Source organism: Callorhinus ursinus, unplaced genomic scaffold (assembly GCF_003265705.2).
Source record: "Callorhinus ursinus isolate GAN/ISIS: 27379988/994484 unplaced genomic scaffold, GSC_fseal_2.0 scaffold68, whole genome shotgun sequence".
Classification (NCBI taxonomy): domain Eukaryota; kingdom Metazoa; phylum Chordata; class Mammalia; order Carnivora; family Otariidae; genus Callorhinus; species Callorhinus ursinus.
In genome coordinates, this window is record NW_027397130.1 from 3,605,450 (window position 1) to 3,618,320 (window position 12,871).

The following is a 12,871-nucleotide window of genomic DNA, read 5'->3' on the forward strand; positions in this document are numbered from 1 at the left end:
CACACCAGCCCTGCTCACTCACACCAGCCAAGCTCACACCAGCCCTGGTCACTCATACCAGTCCTGTTCACTCACACCAGCCCTGCTCACTCACAACAGCCCTGCTCACTCACTCCAGCCCTGCTCGCTTACACCAGACCTGCTCACTCATATCAGCCCTACTCACTCACTCCAGCCCCGCTCACACCAGCCCGGCTCACACCAGCCTTGCTCACTCACAGGCCTTTTCTCTACCATAATGCGGGATCTGGCCAACATCACTCATGATGGCCCCAAGTGGATTGTCTTGGATGGAGACATAGACCCGATGTGGATTGAATCTCTTAACACCGTGATGGATGACAACAAGGTTCGAGGGGCTCCTGGATTCCAGAACTAACCCCCACAGCCATAGTGATGGCCCCGGGGCCTGGGTCAGGGCAGGGCAGGGGGCGCATGGGAAGGGCCACACATCACCACCCGCTGCACACAACAGACAGAACCTGCCCTAGACTGGAACCGGAAGAGTGAGGGTCTGTCTGGAACTCTGCACAGAAAGTTATGAACAAGGGAAAGATCCCTGTCACAATATGTGTTTGTCAGAGGACACAGCTCCACATGCCCCCATCTGAGATATGTTTGGGCAGCAGCGAGGGTGAAGGGTGCAGATACAGAGAACATTCTTGCTTAATTGGCATGTGACATAACGTGGCGGAACATCTCATATCTTGGAAGGCAGAAACAGTCTTCAGAATGATCTAGAAGCCGCTTAAGAAAGGGATTCTCAATTGGATGGAAGAGGGAACTCAAGAGTCCCCGGGGGAGGGGGCGGGGATCATGGTTTCAGAAAGCAAACTGAACATCCCAGTGACATCCTACACGGTGCGCATTTCTGGGAGCCTCGTGTGTTGTCCTGGGGTGGGCGGGGGCGGGGGTCAGGGATGTCTGGGAAAGGCTGGGCTGGGGGAAGCTGGCTGGTGGCGGGCACAGGTGCACAGGTCCCAGACTTCCTCCTCGTCCGGAGACACGTCCGTGTGACAATCCATCAGGACGATGGCACGTCGGCCCCTGTAAACCCACAGGCCTGCCTCCCTTCCCAGGTCCTCACCCTGGCCAGCAATGAGCGAATCCCCCTGAACCGCACCATGAGGCTGGTGTTCGAGATCAGCCACCTGAGGACGGCCACCCCGGCCACCGTCTCCAGAGCCGGCATTCTTTACATCAACCCCGCAGATCTGGGGTGGAACCCGTGAGTTGGGTTTTCGTTTTCCCGTTCCAAACTGGCGGAGGAAGACGGGGCTGGGGGCGTTTCGGAGTTGCCTGTGCGGGTGTGCATCCAGGCCTTGGGGAAATATGGCGTGGCGCGCCCCACACGACGGGTCACAGCAGTGAGAGGATGCGAGACTGCCCCGTGGCTGTGGGGGTGAGCGCAGCGAGAGGACGGCGGGTACCCTGAGGGGGAGGGAGGAGGGTCCGGGCCCGTCGCCGAGACGGGAAGTCTTCCCGAGAGGAGGCCGACGGAGGGCTGACAGCTGGTGGGGGAGGGAGTTTTCCAGGAGGACGAAAACTGAGGGGCGCATGCCAGGCGGGAACCAGCCTGGATGGGGCACGGGGGCGGGGGGAGGCGGGCGGGAGGTTGCGGGGTCCGGGCAGTGGTTGGGTGTTCGTGGGTAGAGCGTGAAGCCCGAAGACGCTCTTGGCGGGAAGGGGCCGGCGAGGACCGGCCTGCCCGTGCAGAACCATGGGTGGCCCCTGGGGACAGAGAGGAAGGGAGGGTGTGAGAAATGTTTGAAATCTTAAGAAATAGAAGATGTGGCAGTGATTCTGGGGACCCAAGGTCCACAATCTAAGTGTGGCCAGGGCTGGTTCCTCCCAGAGGCCCCAAGGGAGAACGTGTCCCAGGCCTCTTTCCTGGCTTTTGGCGGCTCCGGGCCATCCCTGGTGTCCCTTGACTTCTGGATGCACCCCCCGATCCCTGCGTCTGTCTCTACCCGGCCACCGTTCTGTGTCTCCCGAGGTCTTCCCTCAGTCCCCTCTTCTTGTAGGGACAGTCATTGGCCTGGGGTCCACCCTAATGCAGGACGATCTCATTTTGAGATCCTTACCTTGACTACGTCTGTCTGCAAAGACCCTTTTCCTAATAAGGTCACATTTTCCAGTCTCAGTGGACCTGTCTTTTGGGAGCCACCACTCTGCCCACTATCACCACGTGTGAGAGTTTTCGGGGTGGGCAGGCAAGGGAGGAGCTGTGGACACAGGGCGCCAGGAGGGGGCAGGATCGTGGGGCACTTGGGGGCACCTGTGGGGCAGGGAGGAGAGAGCCTGGAGGGAAGCCTTGCACCAAGAGCAGTTCTTGGGGGCCCCAGGGTAAGGACCAAGAGAGTGAGCAGCCGTTTGGGGACGAGGAAGAGAGAAGTGAAGAGGGTAGGGGACCACCACGGGGCCCCTCGAGAAAGAGGCAGCCCTCCCCCAGGGGGCAGCAGTGACTCGAGGCCAGGAGACCACGGGGCACATCCCAGAGCGGGAAGGGAAGGGAGGCTGCCTCTGGGGACGGGGCAGGAGCCAGGCCGACTCATCCTCCCAAGTGTGTGTGTCCCCCTGGGCTTGCATTTCCCATCAAAGCCAGCGTGCCCATCTGCACGCCCTAGATGACTCTAACCAAGGCAACATTGTTAATTTGCCATAAACACCTTCAGGAGAGAAGGCAAATACAGCAGTTTGTGCACAGATTCGCAAACCAGGCTCCATTCTGAAGACCTGCTCTATTCGGAGGTCAGGTCCTAACCACTGCAGGCACGGGGCTTACCACGCTTTGCCCACAGACACAGACTGTGGAAAGGATGACTCTGTTACTGTGGACAGTCCAGGGTGTGATGGGGCAGAGGTTTGAGCTCTCAGTTCTCTGTTCTGATAGAGCACAGTAAGGACTGGAGCCTCCAGGGTGGGGGCTCGCTCATAGAGAGGCATGTCCTCCTGTGCTGGGTGGTGACACGAGCTTCCTGCTTCTGCTCAGGGCATCCTGGAAATGACACGCTCACTGACCCCCAAGGGAGCCGGACACTATTTATGCTTTTAGCAGGCACTCATGCAGCACTCATGGTGGGCCAGGCTCCCTTCTGTGGGCTTTAAAAATATCAGCCCAGGTGGTCCTTCAAAATGGGAGCCACTGTTGTCACTCACACTTATAAATGACGTGCTGAATAACTTGCCCAAGCCGCTTTTGGCCACAATGGAGTTGATTCAAGCCCAGGCAGCAGGCCCCAGAGTCTGTGCCCTCACCCTTAATGGGGGGGCCACTTCTGGGCAGCCCACTCCAGAGGCAGATGGGCCTCTGACAGTCCAACATGGCTCCTCAAGGATTACCTATTGCATTAGTTTGGACTCTTCCATGGAATGTGACAAATTCAACTCAAACTAGCTAAAGCAAAAAAAAAAAAAGAAAGAAAGAGAGAGAGAGAGAGAAAGGAATTGGCTCAATTCACCAAAACTGCTTCAGGCATGGCTGGATCCAGGAATTCAGATGATGTAATGAGAGGTCCCTGTTCCTCTCCCTTTCTCTTCCTTCTCTTCCCCTCTCATCCCTTCTCTCCACTTCCCGCCCAGATGATGTGTCATGGGATTTTTCTCTTCCCCTATGTCCAGCTCTGTTGCCCTCAGCACTGGCTTCATTTGGGGTAGCAAAGGTGGTTCCCAGTTGTTCTAAGCTTACGGCATAGCTAGAATGCCAGAGAAAGAGCACACCCCCACGGCCCCAGCACCTTCATCAGACTCTCATAAGCTCTGCGTCTGGCCCTATCACCAGGCAGGAGCGCCAGAATCACTTAGAGACACCAGGCGTGTTCAGCAAGGGGAGGGATGCCGGGCAGACCCAACGTGGTGGTCCCAGCACCCAGTGCCTCTCCGTCTTCCCCAGGGTGGTGAGCAGCTGGATTGAGAGGCGCAAGGTGCAGTCTGAGAAGGCCAACCTGATGATCCTCTTCGACAAGTACCTGCCCACGTGCCTGGATAAGTTGCGCTTTGGGTTTAAGAAGATCACGCCCATACCGGAGATCACAATCACCCAGATGATCCTGTACCTGCTCGAGTGCCTTCTCACAGAGAAGAACGCGCCACCCGACTCCCCCAAAGAGCTGTACGAGCTCTACTTTGTGTTTGCCTGCTTCTGGGCTTTCGGGGGAGCCATGTTCCAGGACCAGGTGAGCAGCCTGCCATGGGGGAGCCCGCCGCCCATGTGAGGTCTCTGGCCGCCCCCAGCTGGGCCCTGCTTGTTATTCTTGTTCTTCAACAGCTTGTAGATTATCGAGTCGAGTTCAGCAAATGGTGGATCAATGAATTTAAAACGATCAAGTTCCCCTCGCAGGGAACGATCTTCGACTACTACATAGATCCTGACACTAAAAAGTTCCTGCCGTGGACGGAAAAAGTACCTGCCTTTGAGCTGGACCTGGACATCCCACTGCAGGTAACTGCCCCAGAGACAGGTGAGTTTACTGACGACTTAGGAGCAGGACTCCCCGTCCCGTCTCAGGCTTCATGACGGACGACCAAATGCAAACAATTTTCAACAGCAGGACCTTTTAAGTAAACCTGGAGATTGAACAAACTGTTCAGGTCTGCAAGTTAGTTGGAAGGGGGAAAGCGGAGGCTCAGTGTGTCTGAGGCTCACCGCTCCTTCTTCCCCTGCTGCCCTTCCACTCCCCAACCCCAGGCCTCTCTGGTGCACACCACAGAAACCATCCGAATCCGCTACTTCATGGACCTGCTCATGGAGAAGTCGTGGCCATTGATGCTGGTGGGGAACGCGGGCACGGGCAAGTCCGTGCTGATGGGGGACAAGCTGGAGAGCCTCAACACCGACGACTACCTAGTTCAGGCTGTGCCCTTCAACTTCTACACCACCTCAGCCATGCTGCAGGGTGGGGCCAGAGCCAAGAGCAGAACTCCAGTGGGGGCCAGGGGCAGGAGCAGGGGTGCAGGGTGGGGCTGGGGCCAGGAGCAGGGGCACAGGGTGAGGCCAGGCTGAAGTGCAAAGCGGGACTAGGGGTAGGAACAGGGGTGCAGGGTGGGGTCAAGGACCAGGGTGGGTCCAGAGAGCCCAGCCTGGACACCCCCATTCATGCTCATCCCACATGGCTGCCCTCCAGCCTCCACATTCCCCATGACCCCTTTTCACCAAAGACCCAGGGACTGGCCAGGGTCCCCTTCTCTTGCCACACTCCTTCCACTGGCCTCTAGCCACAGAGTAGGGGGGATGGGAGTAGGAGCTCCTGGGCAGATCCCGCGAGAGCCCCAGCCATATCCAGTCTGAGGTGGCCCCGAGGTTGTCCAGCGGCGAGGTTCCTGCTGCCTTTGCCTTGGACCCTCCACACCCACGGCTCACTCCTTTGCTCCTGGGGGTGGTGGAGTCGAAGCCCCACCCCCCATCCTCGGTGCCCCCTCCAGGGCCGCTCCCTCGGCCACGGCCTCTGGTGCTGGGGACCCTGGGCCCAGCAGGACCTCCCAGCAGGATGTACCAGGCATGGTGGTAGCCAACTGGCTCCCTTCTCTAGGGGTTCTTGAGAAGCCACTGGAGAAGAAATCTGGTAGGAACTACGGCCCCCCAGGCACCAAGAAGCTGATCTACTTCATCGACGACATGAACATGCCTGAGGTGGACAAGTATGGGACAGTGGCCCCCCACACACTCATCCGGCAGCACATGGACCATGGGCATTGGTGAGTGGGCAGGGAGGGGGGCCCGGGGAGGGGCAGGACTGCGACACACACCACCAGGGTGGAGCCTCAGGGCTGAGGGGTGTATCAGGTCTCCCCCTACATCCATCTGCTAGGCCCTGGGCAGGCAGCCGTGGCCAAGAGCACCCACGGAGGGAGGACAGACAGGTCCCTCTCCCATCAAGGGTCCCTCTGGCAGGAGAGACAAAGAGGTGCAGTTGGACAGGCAGTGGGAGCTCTGAGGGAGCCCTCCAGTGCGGTCCCAGAGCAGTCCCCCGGTTGGGACAGAGACAGGCCTGGGGAGGCTGCCCTGCAACTGAAAGCTCGAGGCAGTCAGGACCGGTCATGGGACAGACCTGGGAGGGAGAGCATCCTGGGCAGAGCAAATGTCACATGCAAAGGCCCTGTGGGCGGGGTGGGGGGGGCGGGAAGCATGGCACAAGGAGGACCCAGTGTGGCTGGAGTGTAAGAGCCAGAGAGAGAGGGCGCTCAGGGCAGCTACAGCGAGACCTCAAGACCCGTGCTGGCCCGAGAAGCCTTCTCCCTCGGGCAGCAGAAAGCTTCAGGTGGCATGTTTACAGCTGCAGTTCGGAAAGACCAAAAGAACATTCAGGGTGGTTAACCTAAGTGTGTCTTGACACAAGCGTCCTGTAACGACCTGGCCAGTGGCCCAGGCCAAACCTGGGGGTTTTGAGACCAAAGGAACCCAAGAGCTCCCATCGGAAATCAGACCGTGGAGGCATGAAGCCCACCCCTTGCTGCCAAGAACTAGAGGCAGAGAGGGCTTCACATGGGTCAAGCCCACCGTGCCCATTGCTTGCCCTGTCCTGGCTCCACCACACTGGGCTCACGGGTAGTAGGAAGCCAGGAAGGTTAGAATGGAGCAGGGGCGGGTAATGTGGGGACAGGATGTCAGGGGCCGCTCCCCGGGGGATGTGACAGAGCCCGGCCACGGGGTAAGCAGGCCCTGAAAGCGGTACGGGATGGCCCCCCTCGAGGAGCTGGAATCTGAGCTCACGCCTGCACCCTGAGCCACTCCGATGCCTCTCCCGTTTCAAAATTTGTCTTGAGAACATGAAGCAAAATTGGCCGCTTCACCTGTAAGCGATATTTATTGAGGCGTTTTTTTTATCTCCACATGCAAGAAATGATTGGGGGTGGGCGGGGGGCCCGGGGATGGCTCCTCCAGGCCGGCGGCACGACATAGCGCGCGTCTCCCTCATGCAGGTATGACAGACAGAAGCTCACATTGAAGGACATCCATAACTGCCAGTACGTGGCTTGCATGAACCCCACCTCTGGATCCTTCACCATCGATCCCAGACTCCAGGTAGGCAGAGATCAAACTCTGGTTAGCCAGCCGCTGTGGGTTTGAGGCTCACTTTGGCATAAGAAAATAAAAGCATTGATTTGGGGTGTTGTCAGGGCTGCCGGCCGACATTCTCTGGAGAATTCCCTCACCTTGCGGCATGCATGCGTCAGGGAATTCCCCGGGGCAACGAGACCGTGAGCCAGCCCTCCCATAGGGCCGACCCAGTTAGCAAATGCAAATACGGGTGGCCAGTCAAATGCGAATTTCAGATCAACAACAAACACTTGCCTAGTATAAGCATGTCCTGTACAATATTGGGACACACTTGTACCAAAAACAATGACTTGCTGTGTATCTGAAACTCAGACGTCACAGGATATCCTGGATTATATCTGCGACCCCACCCAGTCAGGACCTCCCCTCTGCAGTATCTAAGCAGATGGAGACCTAGAATAGAAAACCAGGCCTGTGCCCTGAGACACTCTTTTGCCTCCACCAAAATTGTGCTTGAGAGCATGACGTGTGGATTTGGCGGTTCCGGATACGCTCGATATCTGATGGGATTTTGGCACATGTAAGGCACAAGGAGGACAACTGTCCATTCTGACCATGCCCACAAGACACTAGGGGCGGTGGATAGAGTCTGCTCCCCCAGAAGGCAGCCCCGGCCACAAGCTGATCCCCGCGGGCTGCCTGATGGGGGTTGTGTTGTCCTGCACAGCGCCATTTCTGTGTGTTTGCTGTGAGCTTCCCAGGCCAGGAGGCCCTCACCACCATCTACAACACAATCCTGGCCCAGCACCTGGCCTTCCGCTCGGTCCCCGTGGTGGTTCAGAGGATGAGCAGCCAGCTCGTGGCCTCGGCCCTGGGTAAGCTGACCAGCCTCATCCCCTCTCCTGTGGGCACAGCCTACTGCTTTAAGGGGCTGATGGCTTCTTCATAGTTTCCCCTGGTAAATATTTTATTTATACTTTCAAATCAATATTTTTAAATGATGCTATGTTTCAGCAGGAGATATTCTGAAATCCAATTGCTTGAGGGGAAGGCAGGGGGTAGGAAATTTAGTGTACAGAAATGATTTACATGTCAGTAGAGCAGCAAACCTCCCCCCTTGACAGCTGCGCAGATTCTTACTTCAATTGTCCCTATCTCATAGTCCATTTGCCTTAGAAACTATACCTTAAGCTCTGCACTTCCTGAGGCCATTAAGAGCACCTAAGAATTGATGTATCTCTTTCCTGTAACAGCCCTGCATCAGAAAGTCACTGCAACATTTCTTCCCACGGCCATTAAATTTCACTATGTCTTCAATCTCAGGGATCTCTCCAATATTTTCCAGGTACTGCTCTTCTAGCCTGTTATGGCCACATCCCTGATCTATAGGTGCTCTCCTCCTCTGCTGCTCTCAGGAGAGAAAGCACAGTGTGTATGGACTGACAATAGTGATGGTGATGATGACTGCAATAATGATGGTGATGGTGATGATGGCGATGATGGTGGTGATGGTGATGGTGGTGATGGTGATGATGGTGATGGTGGTGACGGTGACGGTGGTGACGGTGACGGTGGTGACGGTGACGGTGGTGATGGCGATGATGATGGTGGCAGTGATGATGATGATGATGATGGTGACGATGGTGATGATAGTGATGATAGTAATGGTGATGATGATGATGGTGATGGTGGTGGTGGTGATGGTGATGATGGTGATGGTGGTGATGGTGGTGACGGTGATGGTGGTGATGGTGACGGTGACGGTGGTGACGGTGACGGTGGTGACGGTGATGGTGGTGATGGTGATGATGATGGTGGCAGTGATGATGTTGATGATGATGATGGTGATGATGGTGATGATAGTGATGATAGTAATGGTGATGATGATGGTGATGGTGGTGGTGATGATGGTGATGATGATGGTGGTGGTTGTGATGATGATGATGGTGATGGTGGTGGTGGTGGTGGTAATGATAGTGATGATGATGATGCTGGTGATGATGTCTGTGGTGATGATGATGATGATGGTAGTGATGGCGATGGTGATGATAGTGATGATGGTGGTGGCAATGATGATGGTGATGGTGGTGGTGGTGATAACAGTGATGGTGGTAATGATGGTGGTGGTGATGATGCTGGTGATGATGCCGGTGATGGTGATGATGATGATGATGGTAGTGATGGAGATGGTGATGATGATGGTGATGATGATGATGGTGATGGTGATGATGATGGTGATGACAGTGATGGTGCTAATGATGATAGCAATGATATTTTCTCTTATTTATTGACTGTTTAGTCGGAGCCAGGCACCAGGTTTGGCCACTTACACTCCCATCTTCTCCTCCAAAATACACATAACGTGCTCCTATATCCCCATGTTACAGAAGGGGAATCTAAGACTCCAGGAGGTTAAGGCATGCTCAGCTCAAATGCCATGCCCTCTAGAGGCCCCCCTCCTCATCCCTATGCTACCCCACTGCCCTCATTTATGTCATTCATAGCCCACATCACAATGTGGACTCCATGAAGGCAGGGCGTACCTTGTTGCTCTGATCCAAGAGTCCCAGGGAGGGCCTGGAAAACGGCAGACCCTCAATAAGAACCTATTGAATGTGTCCAGGGCACTTGGTCAGTAAATGGCTGAGCAGGACTTGACGTGGGCAAGCTTGCTGCAAGAGCCCAGCTCGGAACCCCCTGCTCTGTGGCCTTTGATGTCTGGCTCCCCGCCATGGTCATACTCCCTTGTCCCTTCTCCACTGTCCACACCCTTAGACAATGAAGCCCTTGGCTCTGTCTTGTGAGAACTACCCCCTATATCTCTCCCTGTGACACACCCTCCAGCCTCCAGGATTTGCATGGCCTTGGCCATCAGTGGCTTCCCTGGCTTGGCAGATCACTGTCCGGGCAAGTGACCACTCTCTTGCTTCATCTTGTGAACAGCACTTGGCTGGCCTTCATAGCGCAGCTAAAGATGCTGACCACCTGTGTCTGGGGCAGGGACTCTTATTCTCCACAGTGGAGATCCTGAGAATACCGCTTGACCTAGTCCGCCTCTGGCTGCACGAAGCTGAGAGGGTGTATGGAGACAAAATGGTTGACGAGAAAGACCAGGAAACATTGCGCAGGGTCACCATTGCTTCCACCAAGAAATTCTTTGATGTAAGTCAAGCCGCCAAGTCCCTCTGATGAGCCCAGAGAGGCTCCAAGAGGGCAGAGTCTCTGGGGTCAATGATAAGGCCAGCCCTCTTGGAAGGGCCCTCATGTGAGGATGGGAAAGACCACACTGGGTCCCAAGAAATGACTGTCACGTGAGTGTGCATCTGAGGGAGAAGGGATTGACTCCTCAGTAGGTCAGGATGGGATGACCTCCATCCATCCATTTGGGGTAGAGAAAGGCCTGGTTGGGTCAATGTGTTCTGCTGGAATGTCCTGAGCTTTCTTGGCAGATTCATTTCTTTCTCTTAATGTGATGGGCATGGGACCATCCTAACCAGGGATTTCTGGCAGCAGAGCGAGCCCTGGCAGCAGTGGTTTGGGACCACGAAGACATAGCATCCTGAGCCCGCTATGGCAAGGTGCCAGGGCTACCACTAATGACCTCTGTGCCCAAGATGGACAACAGAAGTGCCTTACCTCTTACTTCTAGGATCTTGGGGATGAGCTCCTATTTGCCAAACCAAATCTCTTCTGCCACTTTTCTCACGGGATCGGTGAGCCCAAATACCTCTCGGTAACCAACGTGGCTCATCTGAACAAGCTCCTAGTGGACGTCCTAGACAGTTACAATGAAGTCAACGCAGTCATGAACTTGGTGAGTAGTGTTCGAGCTGCCAGCAAGGGCAAGGGGCTGGGACCCGGGTTTCCTGTCCTTTCTCATTATGAACCCCTTAATGGTGCTCTGGGGCGCGTGACTCACAGCAAACACCGCCGGGTCTGAGAGGAGAGTCTGTGCCGTGGAAGGAGCTGAGTCCAGGTGCGCTGGGATGCTGAGGTGTCTCTCTGGCCTCCACAGGTGCTGTTTGAAGATGCAGTGGCTCACATCTGCAGGATCAACCGCATCCTGGAGTTGCCCCGCGGGAATGCCCTGCTGGTGGGTGTGGGCGGCAGCGGCAAGCAGAGCCTCTCACGCCTGGCCGCCTACATCAGCGCACTGGATGTGTTCCAGATCACCCTCAAGAAGGGCTACGGGATCCCTGACCTCAAGGTGAGATGTGGCTTTCTGACAAGCCGCCCTTGGCAGTGGGGGGCGGGGTGGAGAAAACTCTGACCACTCATATGTCCGGCACACAGAAAGTGAACGTCACCGCAGGTCCTCGTCGTACAAAGTAAGGGCCAGGACACGTTTCAGGCAGTGCCCAGGTGCACGTGGCAAAGGCAAGAGGATGTGTGGGTCTCCGTTCCTGCTGGGCTGGGGTCTGCAGTGACAGCACAGACAAGAGCAAAGGCCCTGGTTCTTGCCCCTGGTCACAGGGCTGCTCTGAGTCGCTCCCCGTTCACCAGATTAAATAATTCAGGGCTGTTACTGGGTCTCTAACGACAAACTTGGATTCGGGAAGGCTGCTTTTTGAGTTAATTAAATAAACATTAGCGTAAACAGGTCTCCCATCCCCAAGATATGCCGCCGAGGCTTTTTATTGATTTCTTTTTCCCGAAAATTTGCTCTGTCAGGGAACTGTGTGCTCGTCAAACATGATTAGCCCAGAACAAATCATCGTAGTGCTTCAGATTGGAGCGGAGATTGATTCGACCACATTCCACGAGCACGTCTCTCTTTGCACCGGTGCCCGGGGCTGCTTCTGCGGGCCAGGAGAGTGCCCGACCCGGCGAGACCCTCCCCACCGCACAGGGCCCCCCAGCAGCCGTGGGCGGGCAGCTTTAGTGGGGCGATCTGGAGCCCCGCCAGGGCGCAGCGTCCTGGATCCTCTGCGGGAGGAGGTGGTCTGCTGGCCAAGGCCCCGGGAAGGACAGTGGGAACGGTGCCCTGCCAGCAATACCAGGTGGGCTGAGCCAGAGACTGCGACCTCTGGATCAGCATCTGGCTCCTGGTTGTCATTGTCCCCGATGGATTCTGCTCTTTCTATCAGAGGACTAGCAACTGTGTTTTCTTAAGTCCCCGCCTTAAGGGAAGGGTCTCCCTACGTGGGTTCTCCCAGAGGCTGCCTCCTGCCCCGATCAACTCTCAGCTTAGCCAATCACATAAGTTCACACTGATTTCCCGAGTGCGCTCAAGGGCAACTAGGACCCTTGCATCCGAGCTGTATCGTCTCAGTGGGTTTTCTCTGCTGGGAAGTTTCCAGTCTATTAACCAAATTGTATTGGGTTAATGTTACCACTGCATCCTGTCCCTTGCTCTGTCCCTGTGCAGATTTTGTCCCCGGTTCCTCACTTTAGGGTGTTGAGTCTGAGCAGTGTTACTCTACTCGTAGGCATCGGCTGCAGCCACGCCAAGGCCTGTCCCCTCAATACCCGGACGGAGCCGTTTTGTGCTAACCATTCCCTGTCCCTGATGAAGCAGCTGCTGTGGGTTTAGAAGGAAGGAAGGAGACAAAGTGGGCTAGCGGGCCTTGCACCGGGCTGTTAGTGATGTGACCTTGTTATATAGTCTGTGGCATAATCTGTGGACGCCCACTGGAGGTTAGGGATGCGGCAGCAAAGGGGTCAGGAACCGCCCCGAGGGACGGCTTGAGCCGCGTGGAAAATCCTGGACTTGGTCCCCAGAAAATGAGATGCCGTCAAGCGTTTGAGCAGAGAGGACCAAGTGAAGGGTGGTTGGAGGACCAGAGAGAGTGGTGCAGGGAGACCAGTAGGAAGGTGTGGAAAAACCCAGTGACCCCACGAAGGCTGGGACTGGACAGTGTCGTGAGGTGGGAG

The 12,871-nt window shown here is 56.0% G+C and overlaps 1 protein-coding gene across 2 annotated transcripts in view; it reads left to right on the forward strand.

Moving 5' to 3' along the window:
- DNAH17 (dynein axonemal heavy chain 17) overlaps positions 1-12,871 on the forward strand; it is a 95,456-nt gene that overhangs the window by 50,203 nt on the left and 32,382 nt on the right. For both annotated transcript variants that reach the window (XM_025859575.2, XM_073886132.1), the window contains exons 43-54: positions 222-349; positions 1,080-1,228; positions 3,893-4,175; positions 4,268-4,441; positions 4,688-4,895; positions 5,529-5,694; positions 6,919-7,021; positions 7,725-7,872; positions 8,251-8,342; positions 9,998-10,159; positions 10,647-10,811; positions 11,013-11,204. In XM_025859575.2, coding sequence (XP_025715360.1) covers positions 222-349; positions 1,080-1,228; positions 3,893-4,175; positions 4,268-4,441; positions 4,688-4,895; positions 5,529-5,694; positions 6,919-7,021; positions 7,725-7,872; positions 8,251-8,342; positions 9,998-10,159; positions 10,647-10,811; positions 11,013-11,204 — 1,970 coding nt within the window. The remainder of the gene's footprint in view (positions 1-221; positions 350-1,079; positions 1,229-3,892; positions 4,176-4,267; positions 4,442-4,687; positions 4,896-5,528; positions 5,695-6,918; positions 7,022-7,724; positions 7,873-8,250; positions 8,343-9,997; positions 10,160-10,646; positions 10,812-11,012; positions 11,205-12,871) is intronic.